We start from the raw sequence: 14,582 nt of genomic DNA on the forward strand, positions 1-14,582 counted from the left end.
TCTCTGGATTCCAGAGGATGTCTTTTGTTTTTGCTTAATCGTTCTGCTATTTTGTGGTTGGGGGGGACTGAGACTAAAGAGGACCTGCACACTGCGCTCACACCGTTTAGGAGGAGACGTCGTTGGCACATTGCCTCGATGTTGCAGAGACCTTGTTGAAATGTTGCTCAGACGTTATTGGGGCGTTTGTGAGGGAATGGGGACAGGAGCAGCTCAGAGGGAGAGTAGGAAACGCCAGTGACGTTAAACACTGCTGTTAGAGCCTCAGCACACACACACACTCCCACACTCACACATGCAAAAACACATCACGTGGAATACAGTGCAGACTACTGACATCATCCAACCCCTCCTCTTCTTCTCTCCCTCCCTCCCTCTTCTTCTCTCCCTCCCTCCCTCTTCTTCTCTCCCTCCCTCCCTCTTCTTCTCTCCCTCCCTCCCTCCCTCTTCTTCTCTCCCTCCCTCCCTCTCTCCCTCCCTCTCTCCCTCCCTCCCTCCCTCCCTCCCTCCCTCTTCTTCTCTCCCTCCCTCCCTCTTCTTCTCTCCCTCCCTCCCTCCCTCTTCTTCTCTCCCTCCCTCCCTCCCTCTTCTTCTCTCCCTCCCTCCCTCCCTCCCTCTTCTTCTGTCCCTCCCTCCCTCCCTCTTCTTCTCTCCCTCCCTCCTCCCTCTTGTCCTGTCTTACTCTTGCTTTATTTCCCCTTTCCCTCTCCATCTGCTTTCCTCCACCTGTCTCATCCTCTTCTTCTTCTCTCTCTCTCTCTCCTCTCCCTTCCCTCCCTCCTTCCTACAGAACCCTCTATGGTCCCGTCCAATGCGGGCGTGGTGGCAGGTGCTGTGATTGGCTCCCTTCTGGCCCTCCTCCTCGTCGCTGCCCTTATCGCTGTCCTGGTCACCCGCAGCCGCCGGCAACAGCAGGGTTACCACGGCAACCCAAACCACAGCTCCTACGACATCAAGTCGCGCATCTTCGGCGGCGGCAAGAAGGGGAGCAAGAACGGGATGGGTGCTGGCGCCGGGGGCAACGGGGCGGGCGGCAACAACAACAGCCCCATCTACGTCTACAGGGAGGGCTCCGCCCATGATGGCCTGACTGAGAAGGCCAATCACCACGTGCCGCTGCACCTAGGGGGGCGTGGTGAGGGTGGGGTTGGGACGGCGCCCACGGCGCAGGACATCCTGCTGAGCGGCGAGCTGGACGAGGCGGAGCGGAGGAAGTTTGACCAGCTGGAGGATGACGAGGAGAGTTACGACCACTTCGGAGGGAGCGGGCCCATCCTGCAGCTCCGCCCACCACATGACCAGGATGGAATCATTGGCGGTTACCTTGACGACGACATGGAGTCTCAGCGCGACGGGTCGGTCATCTCACGGACTGCCGTGTACGTGTAGGGAGAACGGGAGGAGAAAGAGGAGGAGGAAGGGAAAGCAGGTTGGAGGAATGAAAGGAGAGATGAAATGTCCTCCTTCCAGAGGACTCGGTGGTGTTGGGTACTACTCTCCCCACAGTGAAATATATTAACAACGACCAACAATGCAGCCCAGAGAGAGAGAAAGATGAACTGAATGAAGTGGCTGAGGGAGGTAATGTACAGAAACAAGATGGAGGACTGGTGCATTGACAAGACAACTATGCTCTCTAATCCCAATATGAAGAAAAGTGGATCAATTGGTATCTATCTACCAAAACAAATGAAATAAATCCTAAAACTATCTTTCTGACATCGCTGCTCTGTCTGTGCTCCTCCTTTCCTTAGCTTAGGGACCTTGGAGATTGAAGCCTCCTGAGACACACTGTAGTAGGGACTTGTGGGTAAAATGGCATCTCCATGCAGCCGTTCCCTCACTAGCTAGAGAAACTCCTCACTAAAATATTCACTCTTATCTCCACTAAACGCACAGTAGCAATGTAAGGGGTGTCACGATGATATCTGCTCCCTGCTATTCTCGTCTCTCTCCTGTGGGACAACGTTTGTTCCGGCTACAGTAGCCTTGTTTCTGCTGTATGTGACAGTACTGGGGAAGGGAAAGTTTGGCAGGGAAAGTGGTCGATGTGGGAAAGTAAAATGTCTGATACTCTCTCTAGTGTCTATGTTGCTGGAGGCCTCCTCTCTCTTCCTCATCAACTGGAAGTATGCACAGAATTGAGTTTGGGACATTCTGAAATGATAAACAACTTACTGAAGGAGGGGTAGTCATCTTGATGATGAGAGTGCACGAAAGAGGGCTTGATGGAGGGATAGGAGGAAGGGAATGGATAGAGGGAAACCATACACCTGTTCTCTCATCTCCGGACAGACTGGGATAGAGGGAAACCGTACAGCTGTTCTCCCTCTCCTCCGTTTGATCCCTCTCTTCTTGAGGTGTTCCTGACAGGAAGAGTTTTATTGCTAATGAGCCGTGAAGCCACCGCTCAGCTTAGCACACACACCAAATTACCACCGCTTAGACGTTATGACGTGGACATTTTCTCTCCCTCTTCCGCTCTCTCTCGCTCCCTGTCAATCTTCTCTCTTCCCTACTCCCTCCTCTCTCTCTCTCTCCTCCTTCCTTACCCTGTCTCTTACCCCTCTCCTCATCCTCTATCTCCTTCTCTCCCTCAGTCTCTCTCCTCCCCCAGTCTTTCTCCATCACCTCTCTCTCGCTTGCTTGCTCTGTTTACCGTGTGTGTGATTTACACAGGGCTGTGTGGAGGTCAGGGATACAGGGGGAGCAGAGGAAGTATTTCATGGCTCCCTCCCTACGTGTCAAACACCCCACTTACTGTACTGTGCCCCCTTCCTCCTGCCAGGCCTGACTGAGCGAGCCAGAGAGCCATGGTGAAGTCATGCCCTGCTCACTGTACATCTCTGCTTTCATAGTTTGATTAGTCAGGTCTCCTCCTATCCCATTGTATACGGCCCTCTGTCAATCTATACAATCACACGTTATATAGAAATTCAAATACATGATGGCATATTTGCATCTGTAGTCAATTAAGATAAATTAAGTCAAATTAATTGATTGATTCTGTGCATACACAGGGGGTTGTATGACCTATAATATGACCTATATTGACTAGCAGAGAGAAGATCTGGGTATATTCCTCCATGATTCAGACATAGACAGGAGCCTGATAGTTTAGTTTAGTGACTCATTTGTTTGTCTTCTAACAAGACACTCCAGGGCTGTTCAAGCCAATATCACCATCTACAACTATTATACATCACTAGAGGCAAACAAATGACCATACTGTGTGTGTCTAACAAGTCACTGGAGGGCTATGACCAGCTGTCTTCCTGAAGAGCCTTAGTTTCTCTACCCTCAATACCCCAGATCTGAATCAACCCCTTAACGATTCCTATCTCATGACTCACCTGTGATTCATCGTGTTCCCTGGTTAATCAGTGGGGTTTCATTGGCTGCCCTGACCAGGTGAGGTGCCTGATTGGCCCATTAAGCCTGGGTCTGTTTCTAGGTCACGGTCAGCCAGAGGTCATGGGGTCAAACGATGTGTGTTTTACCGCTGAGGGCGTGGAGGGTGGCCATGGACACACCTCTTATAGGGGCCCTTTAACTTTAACCCATAGGGGTCACAGAGAGACGCACATAGTGTACACACACACACACACACTCTCTGGTGAGAGAGCGATGTATAGTAGCATTCCAGGATGACGTTAACTCTTGTGGTGGCTGTTGACCTTGGTATGAGGGAGAGAAAGGAAGGGAGAGGGGGGAGACAGAAGAAGGGATAGATACTGACCCACTGTGCGACTCGCCTAACCATCAGTACTTGATAACACGATAGCCTAAGTCTGTCAGTACAATAGATTGATAGCATTATGGCCTCAGTATAGGCCAAAACTCTGGCTTACAGACACGTTATAGATGGAGTGCATGCCTAGAGCAGGGCTACTTGCATATGCGCCTAAATATTTTGCTGTGCGACATGGAATTTATATTTAGGAGCACCAGTGCGCCTAGAAAAATTTAGAACTCAAATTTACCTCAAATATTTTTCACTATGCTCCTAAATTTCTTTGTGTGCGCCTACATTTTTCAACTTAGCCACACACGTGCTCCTTGTAAAAAAGGTCAGCGTAGAGGCCTGTTGTGAACCACTTATGATGACCACTAAGAAACATATATCTCCTATCTTTGCACTTGTGTGTGTAACACCAAAACAAGATATGCCCACTAGTTATATTTGTATGAAGGTGATAAATTGTGTCTTTGGAGAAATATTGATAATGTTCTTCGGTTTCTGATGTGTATATGGAGTGAGGGAAGGAAGGAAGGGATGAAGTTGTTTTGTATATTTTGGTGTGAGGTATCTGTATACTATATATGTACGGATCTTTATGTTTCTTGTCAAACTCCTGTGAAAAATGTGGGTATTTATCAGAGTGTAAATAACTGCTGTATAGAGTCAATGTTGTTGTGTGGAACTCACTTACTGGTTTGGCCAAGGTCAAAGTTAAATCAGAGCCAATAATACTGTACTCAGAATGTAACTGCTTTGAATAGACAACCCTTCAATGAAATGGTGTAGGACGTATAAGATGCACATCTTCAGCTATTAAATACTAGTGAATCTAGTTCATCTCAATAACAATAGTTGACATATAGACATTTTCGTTTTTCAACCAGGATGATAACTGAAATAACTGGATTGGCAGGTTCACTAAAGTCAATCAACATACTGCCCCTTCACCCATAAACAAACACACACACACACACACAGTGTGAGACACATACACTATTTATCAGATAGACTAGCTCCCACAGAGGCAGTGATCTGTGTGGTTTCTGAGTCAGCGCTGTGTGTGTGGCTCAGGGGCTTTGGGACATCTGTCAGTGCCACAGGGTGTGTAACCTGAACGGCCATTTCCTGCCCCCTCTGTCTCTTAGCATTGGGAGTTGGAGGAGACATTACTGTACACTGTCCCCTGCAGCCTGATCTCTCACACACACACATACAGAAAGAGGGAACCAGTAGGAGAGACACTTCCCCAAACACTCACACTGAACACAGACATACAACCCACAACCAAATCAAACCAAACACACCCTGGCACCCACATTCGCTCCAACTCTAACTGTCCTTGATACACACCCACATACACATCTTCCTATTCCCTTGCTAAGCTCAGTGGTCCGAACTCTGTCAGAACATTCACAGAAACCCTTCTGTTCTCCAGAGAGAGGGAGAGAGCCACACACACTCCTCTTGTCCAATGTCAGGGATTTAAGGAAAATGTGTTCTGAGAATCATCTGTACTGTTGCTCTCTCTCTGTGAGTGCTGCATTTTACACCTTTCACAAAATCAAATACCCAATTTGCCAATCTTGACCTCCACTGACTTTTCCCAAAGTAAAATGCTTCTATAAAATAACTATCCAACTATGTCTTCAGTCTTTTACAAAATATGTTTTTTTAAGTAAATGTTTTCTGGGAATCTACTTATTTTGACCTCCACCTGTACTGCCTGGCACAAAAATCTAATAAAAATGCTTTTAGAGAATTCAGATAATGTTCCTGACCTGGAACTAGCACAGCGTTAGGTTTTTATTTCGTTTATTTTGTTGATAATCCACATCATCGTCCTCTGGCTCTAAACACTGATGACTAATCGAAGCCTTAACTTCCTTGTCGTCTCAATCGCTCCCCCCTGACGTGTACATAGTATAAATATATAAATACAGTATCTAGCGGAAAGAAAAAGAAATAATTACTAATTTATGGTGTCACGTGTTCTATTTCTCAGCAGCAAGCATGAAGGATTTATTATATTCTGTATCGATGCTTATTTTACAAGTCCTTATCTTTTTATCTCTTATTGCAGTGCTTTATAATTTATGTTTTTGGAGTGCTTTATTTCTCGACTTCTTTGCTGTGATTACTACGCCAAAACAGGCTTAATGTGCTTTTACTGTACAAAATGGTGCACAGTGCACACTCGAAACAATCTTACCACAAAATGTGCTTTTTATTCACCATTCTCTGAACTTGTTATTTAATTTTTAAAGAATTTAGTTGAATTTGTTGTCACTATTTGTCATGTCTTTCTATTTTGTAGTTTTTTTGTATTTGGTTGCAATTAAAGTTTCTTGATTTTTGAAATGATGACCTTGTTGCTGTGTATTATGTACATAGAATGAAATAGAACCCACATAAATAGTAATTTAATGTAAGCATGTATCTGGGTATATTTATTATCAATATCCTCTGTTAGCTAGTGTCATATGTTAGCACCACTTGGAGGGTGCTGATTCTTGCTGTTTGTCTGGTTTCGGTTGTGATAAAACTGCTAATTGTCAACAGCGTGCTGATAACATACAGTATCTAGCCTATGGGAATCAACATGAGAAGGGTAGCTAGGGAGAGAGGCCATTGTAGGTGAAGTGTGTTAGCTCAAGTTTCAATCACACACACAAGCCCCTCCCCCTGTTTGATTTGCATATGTCATCTGGTTGGCTAAGGTGAACCTGCTGCCGTGGTAACGGGTAGTTTGGACAGAGTGGGAGAGTCAAGGAAACATACAGATATAGTGTGTAATGGCTTAGGAATGTGGTGGTGTTGCTTTAGAATTACTCCTGGAGGCAGAGGGAGGGTTTGTTATCAGTTGGGGAATGTGCATGCTGGCTGAAACTAAGTGAATAGACTAGCTCTCAAGGGCTGACTCAACCAGACTGGTGGGAGGAGGAGACGTGTGCGTGCATGCACCCATAATTGTATCACTGTAAAACCATGCGCCCTTAACTCCCCACGGTAATACAGTGCAGAGATTAAGTCTAAATGGATTCATTGTGTGAATTTTTGAATGTTCAGATGACAGTTTCTGACAGTTGTGTTTTTCTGCACTGTAGTCTCAGCTAGAACCAATTTGGTTCTTTAGGTCCGTGTCTTCCCTCTGCCTCGGCACGTTGCCACAGGTCTCTGTGTGTGTGTGTCGTCTATGGCGTTTTTCCGTCGATGCTCAAACTATTTATTCAGAGTCCAGACAGCCATCTGGCTCCACTAATTGCTTTGAGTTTGAGGCTGGCAAAATGAGAAGGCGACACACACTCTCACTCGCTCACTCTCTTCTCTGGGCTCCTGGCTGAATGCTAAAGACTTCCTTTCACAACAGAGCGGAAATGGCATCACTTGAAACGCCTGAGAGGGATACAAGCACACTGTGTTGCGCGCTCGACACAAATATTTGAACGTCCCTCTAGTTTAAGAGCAGTGACCCCTTAAACCAAAACCTGTCTGTTCAACCTGAAACCACATAACCTAGATTTGAAGCCAAACTGTCACTGCGGTGCCAAGCTCTCAATGTTGTCCAGTCGCTGTCCTAATGTAGTGCTGTACCAGTCCAGTCCAGTTCCAATCCACTGTAGTTATATTGTAGTGATGGGACAGTGACGCTTGGGGCACTGTCATGGTGGCCCTGTTCTGGCTCCCTGTGACGGGAGGATGAGGCAGACATTGTTTTTGTGTCTCTGTCGGACTCGGTTTGGAATTGTCGTGTGTGTGTGTTTCTGTGTTTTTGCACGGCAGCGTGTACTATACAGTGGGGGAAAAAAAGTATTTAGTCAGCCACCAATTGTGCAAGTTCTCCCACTTAAAAAGATGAGAGAGGCCTGTAAGTTTCATCATAGGTACACGTCATGACAGACAAATTGAGAAAGAAAATTCCAGAAAATCACATTGTAGGATTTTTTTATGAATTTATTTGCAAATTATGGTGGAAAATAAGTATTTAGTCACCTACAAACAAGCAAGATTTCTGGCTCTCAGAGACCTGTAACTTCTTCTTTAAGAGGCTCCTCTGTCCTCCACTCGTTACCTGTATTAATGGCACCTGTTTGAACTTGTTATCAGTATAAAAGACACCTGTCCACAACCTCAAACAGTCACACTCCAAACTCCACTATGGCCAAGACCAAAGAGCTGTCAAAGGACACCAGAAACAAAATTGTAGACCTGCACCAGGCTGGGAAGACTGAATCTGCAATAGGTAAGCAGCTTGGTTTGAAGAAATCAACTGTGGGAGCAATTATTAGGAAATGGAAGACATACAAGACCACTGATAATCTCCCTCGATCTGGGGCTCCACGCAAGATCTCACCCCGTGGGGTCAAAATGATCACAAGAACGGTGAGCAAAAATCCTAGTGATTGACCTGCAGAGAGCTGGGACCAAAGTAACAAAGCCTACCATCAGTAACACACTACGCCGCCAGGGACTCAAATCCTGCAGTGCAAGACGTGTCCCCCTGCTTAAGCCAGTACATGTCCAGGCCCGTCTGAAGTTTGCTAGAGTGCATTTGGATGATCCAGAAGAGGATTGGGAGAATGTCATATGGTCAGATGAAACCAAAATAGAAAAAAATAGGTAAAAACTCAACTCGTCGTGTTTGGAGGACAAAGAATGCTGAGTTGCATCCAAAGAACACCATACCTACTGTGAAGCATGGGGGTGGAAACATCATGCTTTGGGGCTGTTTTTCTGCAAAGGGACCAGGACGACTGATCCGTGTAAAGGAAAGAATGAATGGGGCCATGTATCGTGAGATTTTGAGTGAAAACCTCCTTCCATCAGCAAGGGCATTGAAGATGAAACGTGGCTGGGTCTTTCAGCATGACAATGATCCCAAACACACCGCCCGGGCAACGAAGGAGTGGCTTCGTAAGAAGCATTTCAAGGTCCTGGAGTGGCCTAGCCAGTCTCCAGATCTCAACCCCATAGAAAATCTTTGGAGGGAGTTGAAAGTCCGTGTTGCCTAGCGACAGCCCCCAAACATCACTGCTCTAGAGGAGATCTGCATGGAGGAATGGGCCAAAATACCAGCAACGGTGTGTGAAAACCTTGTGAAGACTTACAGAAAACGTTTGACCTGTGTCATTGCCAAAAAGGGTATATAACAAAGTATTGAGAAACTTTTGTTATTGACCAAATACTTATTTTACACCATCATTTGCAAATAAATTCATTAAAAATCCTACAATGTGATTTTCTGGAAAAAAAATTCTCATTTCGTCTGTCATAGTTGACGTGTACCTATGATGAAAATTACAGGTCTCTCTCATCTTTTTAAGTGGGAGAACTTGCACAATTGGTGGCTGACTAAATACTTTTTTCCCCCCACTGTAACGGCACGTTTATGTGTTTAGACACCAGCAAAGTGGGATAGTTTGTTTCCATGTCTGGTATGATGGCCTGAGGGGGGTGCCGTGTGTGTGGTGGCATTCAAGTGAGGAGACGAAAACAACTGTATATGAGCCGTGTGCTACACACCAATGACAATATTTGACATCTTACAGAGCACTTTTTCCATGTGCTGTATTTTATCTTCAACTCCCTGCTCTTTGCACAATGACGATGGCTTCTCCTGGCCTGGGTACCTGACTGTCTGCAATATATCTGCATTCCACACTACTACTCTATATTGTTGTGTCAATGTCAAGTACACTAAAGCAGAACACACTGGAATCTTGAGGTTACTAAAACTACTTTTGAGCATAACATACACAGGAAATGGTATTGTTCCCCTTTATCAGTAAGTCATAATGTTAACTCTTCTCAAGGTTTTATTAAGCTACATTTTGTGCACACACACACACACACACACTCAACCCCTGGCCTTGTGCGGGGGGGATGGATGCCCTTGTATCCTCTAGCGTCCCAAGGAGTTTAATCTTCCTGTCCTGATGCTGACAGGGCTGGAGCTGACGGCAGACAGGGAGCAGGGGATTGTGGGTAGCAGGACAACGCAGGGCTCCCAGGGGTGGTGCATGGTTGGCCCACTGCCACCAGAGCAGCGGGGCAGGGAGGGGGTATCTGACAGGGTTGAGATGGGGGTGGGGGTAGAGGGGGCTAGATGGATGAATGTAGATCCAGTCGAGTGCACCTTCCACATGACAGCGGGATTGTTGTAGGGTGATGGGTTTCATTATAGTGTAGGGGGGAGATGATCGAGGGTGTAGGTTTAGGAGTGGGGTGGATTTGGGGTGAGGAGAGGAACGGGGTGGTAGGATTAGAAGAGGGGGGCATGGGGTTAGTGCAGCTGTGTTAGTTTAGATTCTGTGAGAGCAGTGTGTGTGTGTGTGTGTGTGTGTGTGTGTGTTCTCTCTGTATGTCCCCCTCAGTGGTGCAGTGACCTCAACCACCACCTGCAAAAACAGACGGCAGCCGCAGATGAAAGACGTGTATGTATGCGTGCGTCAAGCTCCCATGCTGTGATGTACCTGGAACTAAACCTCTCCCTGAAGCACACAGAATAATAAAAGGACAATTTTTCAGGGTCCTGGTTAGCTGGCAGCACTAACCTACTCTCTGTCTGTGAGTCTGATCTTTATCGATATGAGAATGATTACTCCGGCTCCGCTCCTAAGAATATATGTGTGTGTGATGGAAATTATTTTGATGCAGTGTGTGTTTGGCTCTGGGCGCTCTGCAGATCAGATGCACTGGCTGCTTAATTCACAGTCTCAACAGGCTCTCAATCGTGCTTTCACCACACACACACCGATCAAGAGAAGAGCAGAAACAGAAATACTCTGTCTCTAGTTTGGTCAGGATGACTCGTATGACATTTTTATTGGACTCTGTCAGGTCTAGAGTGAATCACCTGGTCAGAGTGTGTCTTTGTGACTGTGTACATTCGTCTCTCACACACGGGATAGAGATTGTGTGTGTATATATGTGTGTTTGTCTTCTCTGAGGCAGTCCAGAGTGATTTGTTCAGTGACTGTGTGGTCTCGTCTCTGTTGGAGTGAAGTCTATTTCTGTTCTCTTTGTCTGACATCAAATAGAGTCAGGTTGAGGGAAGTACTGTGACAACTTCACACAGCTATGTCTGTGTGTGAGGCAACTTCTCTTGACACTTCTACACACACACACACACACACACACACACACACACACAGTCTCTCCATCTGAACACCTCTCTTTTTTTCTCTATCACACATCAGTCTTCTCCTCTCTCCAGGTGTCCTGCCCTGTTGTGAGGTTTTGTTAATGGACTTTTTCCATCACTCTCTCTGCTGCTCACTCTTTCACCTCTTCTATTCTCTGCCTCCTCTCATTTACCTCTCTCTCTCTCTCTCTCTCTCTCTCTCGGTTTCTCTCTCTCTCTCGGTTTCTCTCGCTCTCTCGATTTCTCTCTCGCTCGGTTTCTCTCGCTCTCTCGGTTTCTCTCGCTCTCTCAGGTTCTCTCTCTCGCTCGGTTTCACTCGCTCTCTCGGGTTCTCTCTTTCTCTCTCGGTTTCTTTCTCTCTCGGTTTCTCTCTCAGTTTCTCTCTCTGTGTCACTCTCTCATAATAAAGAAGGGAGATGGATGGTGAATTGGGTGAGAGAATCTGACAACCCACCTCGCTCCTCTTCTCTTCTCACTGCTCAGAGAGACCGTCTCTCTCTTCCTCCCCTTATATCGCTCTCTCCCTGTTTCTCTGATCTTGTTACCACAGGAAACTGGAGGAAGGAGTTCCTTCCCCTTTTAACTTATTGAGCTTCTCTGTTGCAAGCCAGGCATTGTCTAGAGGGCAGAACAGAGGGGAGCTGAAGGTATTGAACTGTGTGGTGTATCTACCTGTCTGCGGAGTCTTAGCCTACCTGCTGAGCTCTGCTCTTAACCCATTGCAGGGGCACAGTGAAAGGGGCACAGATATGGTGCTGTGGGCAGCTCCATGGAGAGGCCTGATTCATGTCCATGTGCAGAGGAGTGTCTGACATGAGAGCAGTGTGTGTGCGACATACGAGCGCAATGAGCAGCCTGGGCCTTAGTAACACACACAGACACACACAGCAATATTAGAGCTCTCATCTTTTACCACCTATGGCTCCTTGGGCATAGCAGAACTATATTGGTTTAGCTGTACTTTAGTGTGTGTCTGGTCTGGGAGTCTAGTCTTTTATCATCTCTAGCTCCATGCCTCTACTCTATTCTAGAATTTATCTCTGTGTTACAGGGCCTGTCTATGAGCTTTTCTCCAGTCGTTTATCCTCCATAGGCCCACACCAGGGATGCAGCCAACCTATTCCAGAGCCCATTTCTGGTCAAAAGTAGTGCACTTCATAGGGAATAGGTTGCAATTTGGGACAGAGGCCATGTGATGTATGGAGCCGTTCCATTTCTATATCTGTTTCTGTGCTACATGGTTTGTCTAGTGTCTGAGGTTTTCTCTGCTGCGTAGCCTATCTCGTCTGTGGCCAGGTTGTCTGTGGTCGTTTATCCTGCTTAGGACCCTCTATGGTGCTGCTGTCCTGGTGTGGTAATATCTGTTTTATATCAGTGTGTCTCTCAGCTCTCCTCTTCCCTAGTCAATCATGATTCATAGTGTATCTGTGGAACAATGCATTGGGTTGTCTTCTGTAGTGTGTGTTTGTAGGTGTGCGGAGTTGGGGTGGCGTGTGTGTGTGTTTACCTGAGTGTGTGTGGCTTTGGCCCTGCATGGCTACTGGTGTAATGTGATGTACCTTTGTAGCATGTGTGGTTCACGTACGTACAGTTGAAGTCGGAAGTTTACATACACTTAGGTTGGAGTCATTAAAACTTGTTTTTCAATGACTCCACACATTTCTTGTTAACAAACTATAGTTTTGGCAAGTCGGTTAGGACATCTACTTTGTGCATGACACAAGTAATTTTTCCAACAATTGTTTACAGACAGATTATTTCACTTATAATTCACTGCATCACAATTCCAGTGGGTCAGAAGTTTACATACACTAAGTTCGCTGTGCCTTTAAACAGCTTGGAAAATTCCAGTAAATGATGTCATGGCTTTAGAAGCTTCTGATAGGCTAATTGACATAATTTGAGTCAATTGGAGGTGTACCTGTGGAAGTATTTCAAGGCCTACCTTCAAACTCAGTGCCTCTTTGCTTGACATCATGGGAAAATCAAAATAAATCAGCCAAGACCTCCACAAGTCTGGTTCATCCTTGGGAGCAATTTCCGAATGCCTGAAGGTACCACGTTCATCTGTACAAACAATAGTACGCAAGTATAAACACCATGGGACCACACAGCCGTCATACCGCTCAGGAAGGAGACGCGTTCTGTCTCCTAGAGATGAACGTACTTTGGTGTGAAAAGTGCAAATCAATCCCAGAACAACAGCAAAGGACCTTGTGAAGATGCTGGAGGAAACGGGTACAAAATGATCTATATCCACAGTAAAACGAGTCCTATATCGACATAACCTGAAAGGCCGCTCAGCAAGGAAGAAGCCATTGCTCCAAAACCGCCATAAAAAAGCCAGACTACGGTTTGCAACTGCACATTGGGACAAAGATCGTACTTTTTGGAGAAATGTCCTCAGTTCTATTTTTGTTTCATCAGACCAGTTTGGCCATAATGACCATCGTTATGTTTGGAGGAAAAGGGGGTCACTTGCAAGCCAAAGAACACCATCCCAACCTTGAAGCAGGGGGGTGGCAGCATCATGCTGTGGGGGTGCTTTGCTGCAGGAGGGACTGGTGCACTTCACAAAATAGATTGCATCATGAGGAAGGAAAATTATGTGGATATATTGAAGCAACATCTCAAGACATTAGTCAGGAAGTTAAAGCTTGGTCGCAAATGGGTCTTCCAAATGGACAATGACCCCAAGCATATTTCCAAAGTTGTGGCAAAATAGCTTAAGGACAACAAAGTCAAGGTATTGGAGTGGCCATCACAAAGCCCTGACCTCAATTCTATAGAAAATTTGTGGGCAGAATTGAAAAAGCGTGTGTGAGCAAGGAGGCCTAGAAACCTGACTCAGTTACACCAGCTTTGTCAGGAGGAATGGGCCAAAATTCACCCAATTTATTGTGAGAAGCTTGTTGCAGGCTACCCGAAAAGTTTGACCCAAGTTAAACAATTTAAAGGCAACGCTACCAAATACTAATTGAGTGTATGTTAACTTCTGACCCACTGGGAATGTAATGAAATAAATAGAAGCTGAAATAAATCATTCTCTCTACTAGCCGGTGCCCCCGCACATTGACTCTGCAACGGTACCCCCCTGTATATATAGCCTCCCTACTGTCACTTTATTTTACTTCTGCTCTTTTTTTTCTCAACACTTTTTTTTTTGTTGTTGTTTTATTTTTACTTTTTTGTTTAAAATAAATGCACTGTTGGTTAAGGGCTGTAAGTAAGCATTTCACTGTAATGTCTGCACCTGTTGTATTCGGCGCATGTGACCAATAAAATTTGATTTGATTTGATTATTCTAACATTTCACATTCTTAAAATAAAGTGGTGATCTAACTGACCTAAGACAGGGAATTTTTACAAGGATTAAATGTCACAAATTGTGAAAAACTGAGTTTAAATGTATTTGGCTAAGGTGTATGTAAACTTCCGACTTCAACTGTATGTTTGACACTTTATGTGGCTGGAGGATTTTAGAGATTACTTTGTATAATATTAGTGTGTGTGGGTGTGTGCGCGGCTGCTGCATTCAGTGTGTGTCTCTGCTCCCAGTATGTGTAGGCAGTCTATTTGACTTGATGAGCCAGGCTTTGTATTAGGCAGGTTGAGCTGCAGGGGGAATTTTGTAACAGTTGACCTGTTCCACTGAGTCATTTGTGTAGAGGAGGAGAGAGTGAAAGAGAGAGGAGGAGA

General features: G+C 45.7%; 1 protein-coding gene across 2 annotated transcripts in view; it reads left to right on the plus strand.

Moving 5' to 3' along the window:
• Nucleotides 1–14,582, plus strand: part of LOC311140238 (poliovirus receptor homolog) — a 73,720-nt gene that overhangs the window by 44,464 nt on the left and 14,674 nt on the right. Inside the window, exon 7 of one of the 2 annotated variants that reach the window (XM_084175188.1) lies at nt 791–1,720. The exons of the other annotated variant lie outside the window; for it this stretch is intronic. Within the exon in view, the coding sequence (XP_084031314.1) occupies nt 791–1,389 (599 nt within the window). The 3' untranslated portion in view covers nt 1,390–1,720. Of the gene's footprint in view, nt 1–790; nt 1,721–14,582 lie in introns of those variants that run through there. 2 annotated transcript variants of the gene reach the window in all.

The sequence above is a fragment of the Coregonus lavaretus genome, assembly GCF_964263955.1.
Source record: "Coregonus lavaretus genome assembly, chromosome: 13".
Lineage (NCBI taxonomy): Eukaryota > Metazoa > Chordata > Actinopteri > Salmoniformes > Salmonidae > Coregonus > Coregonus lavaretus.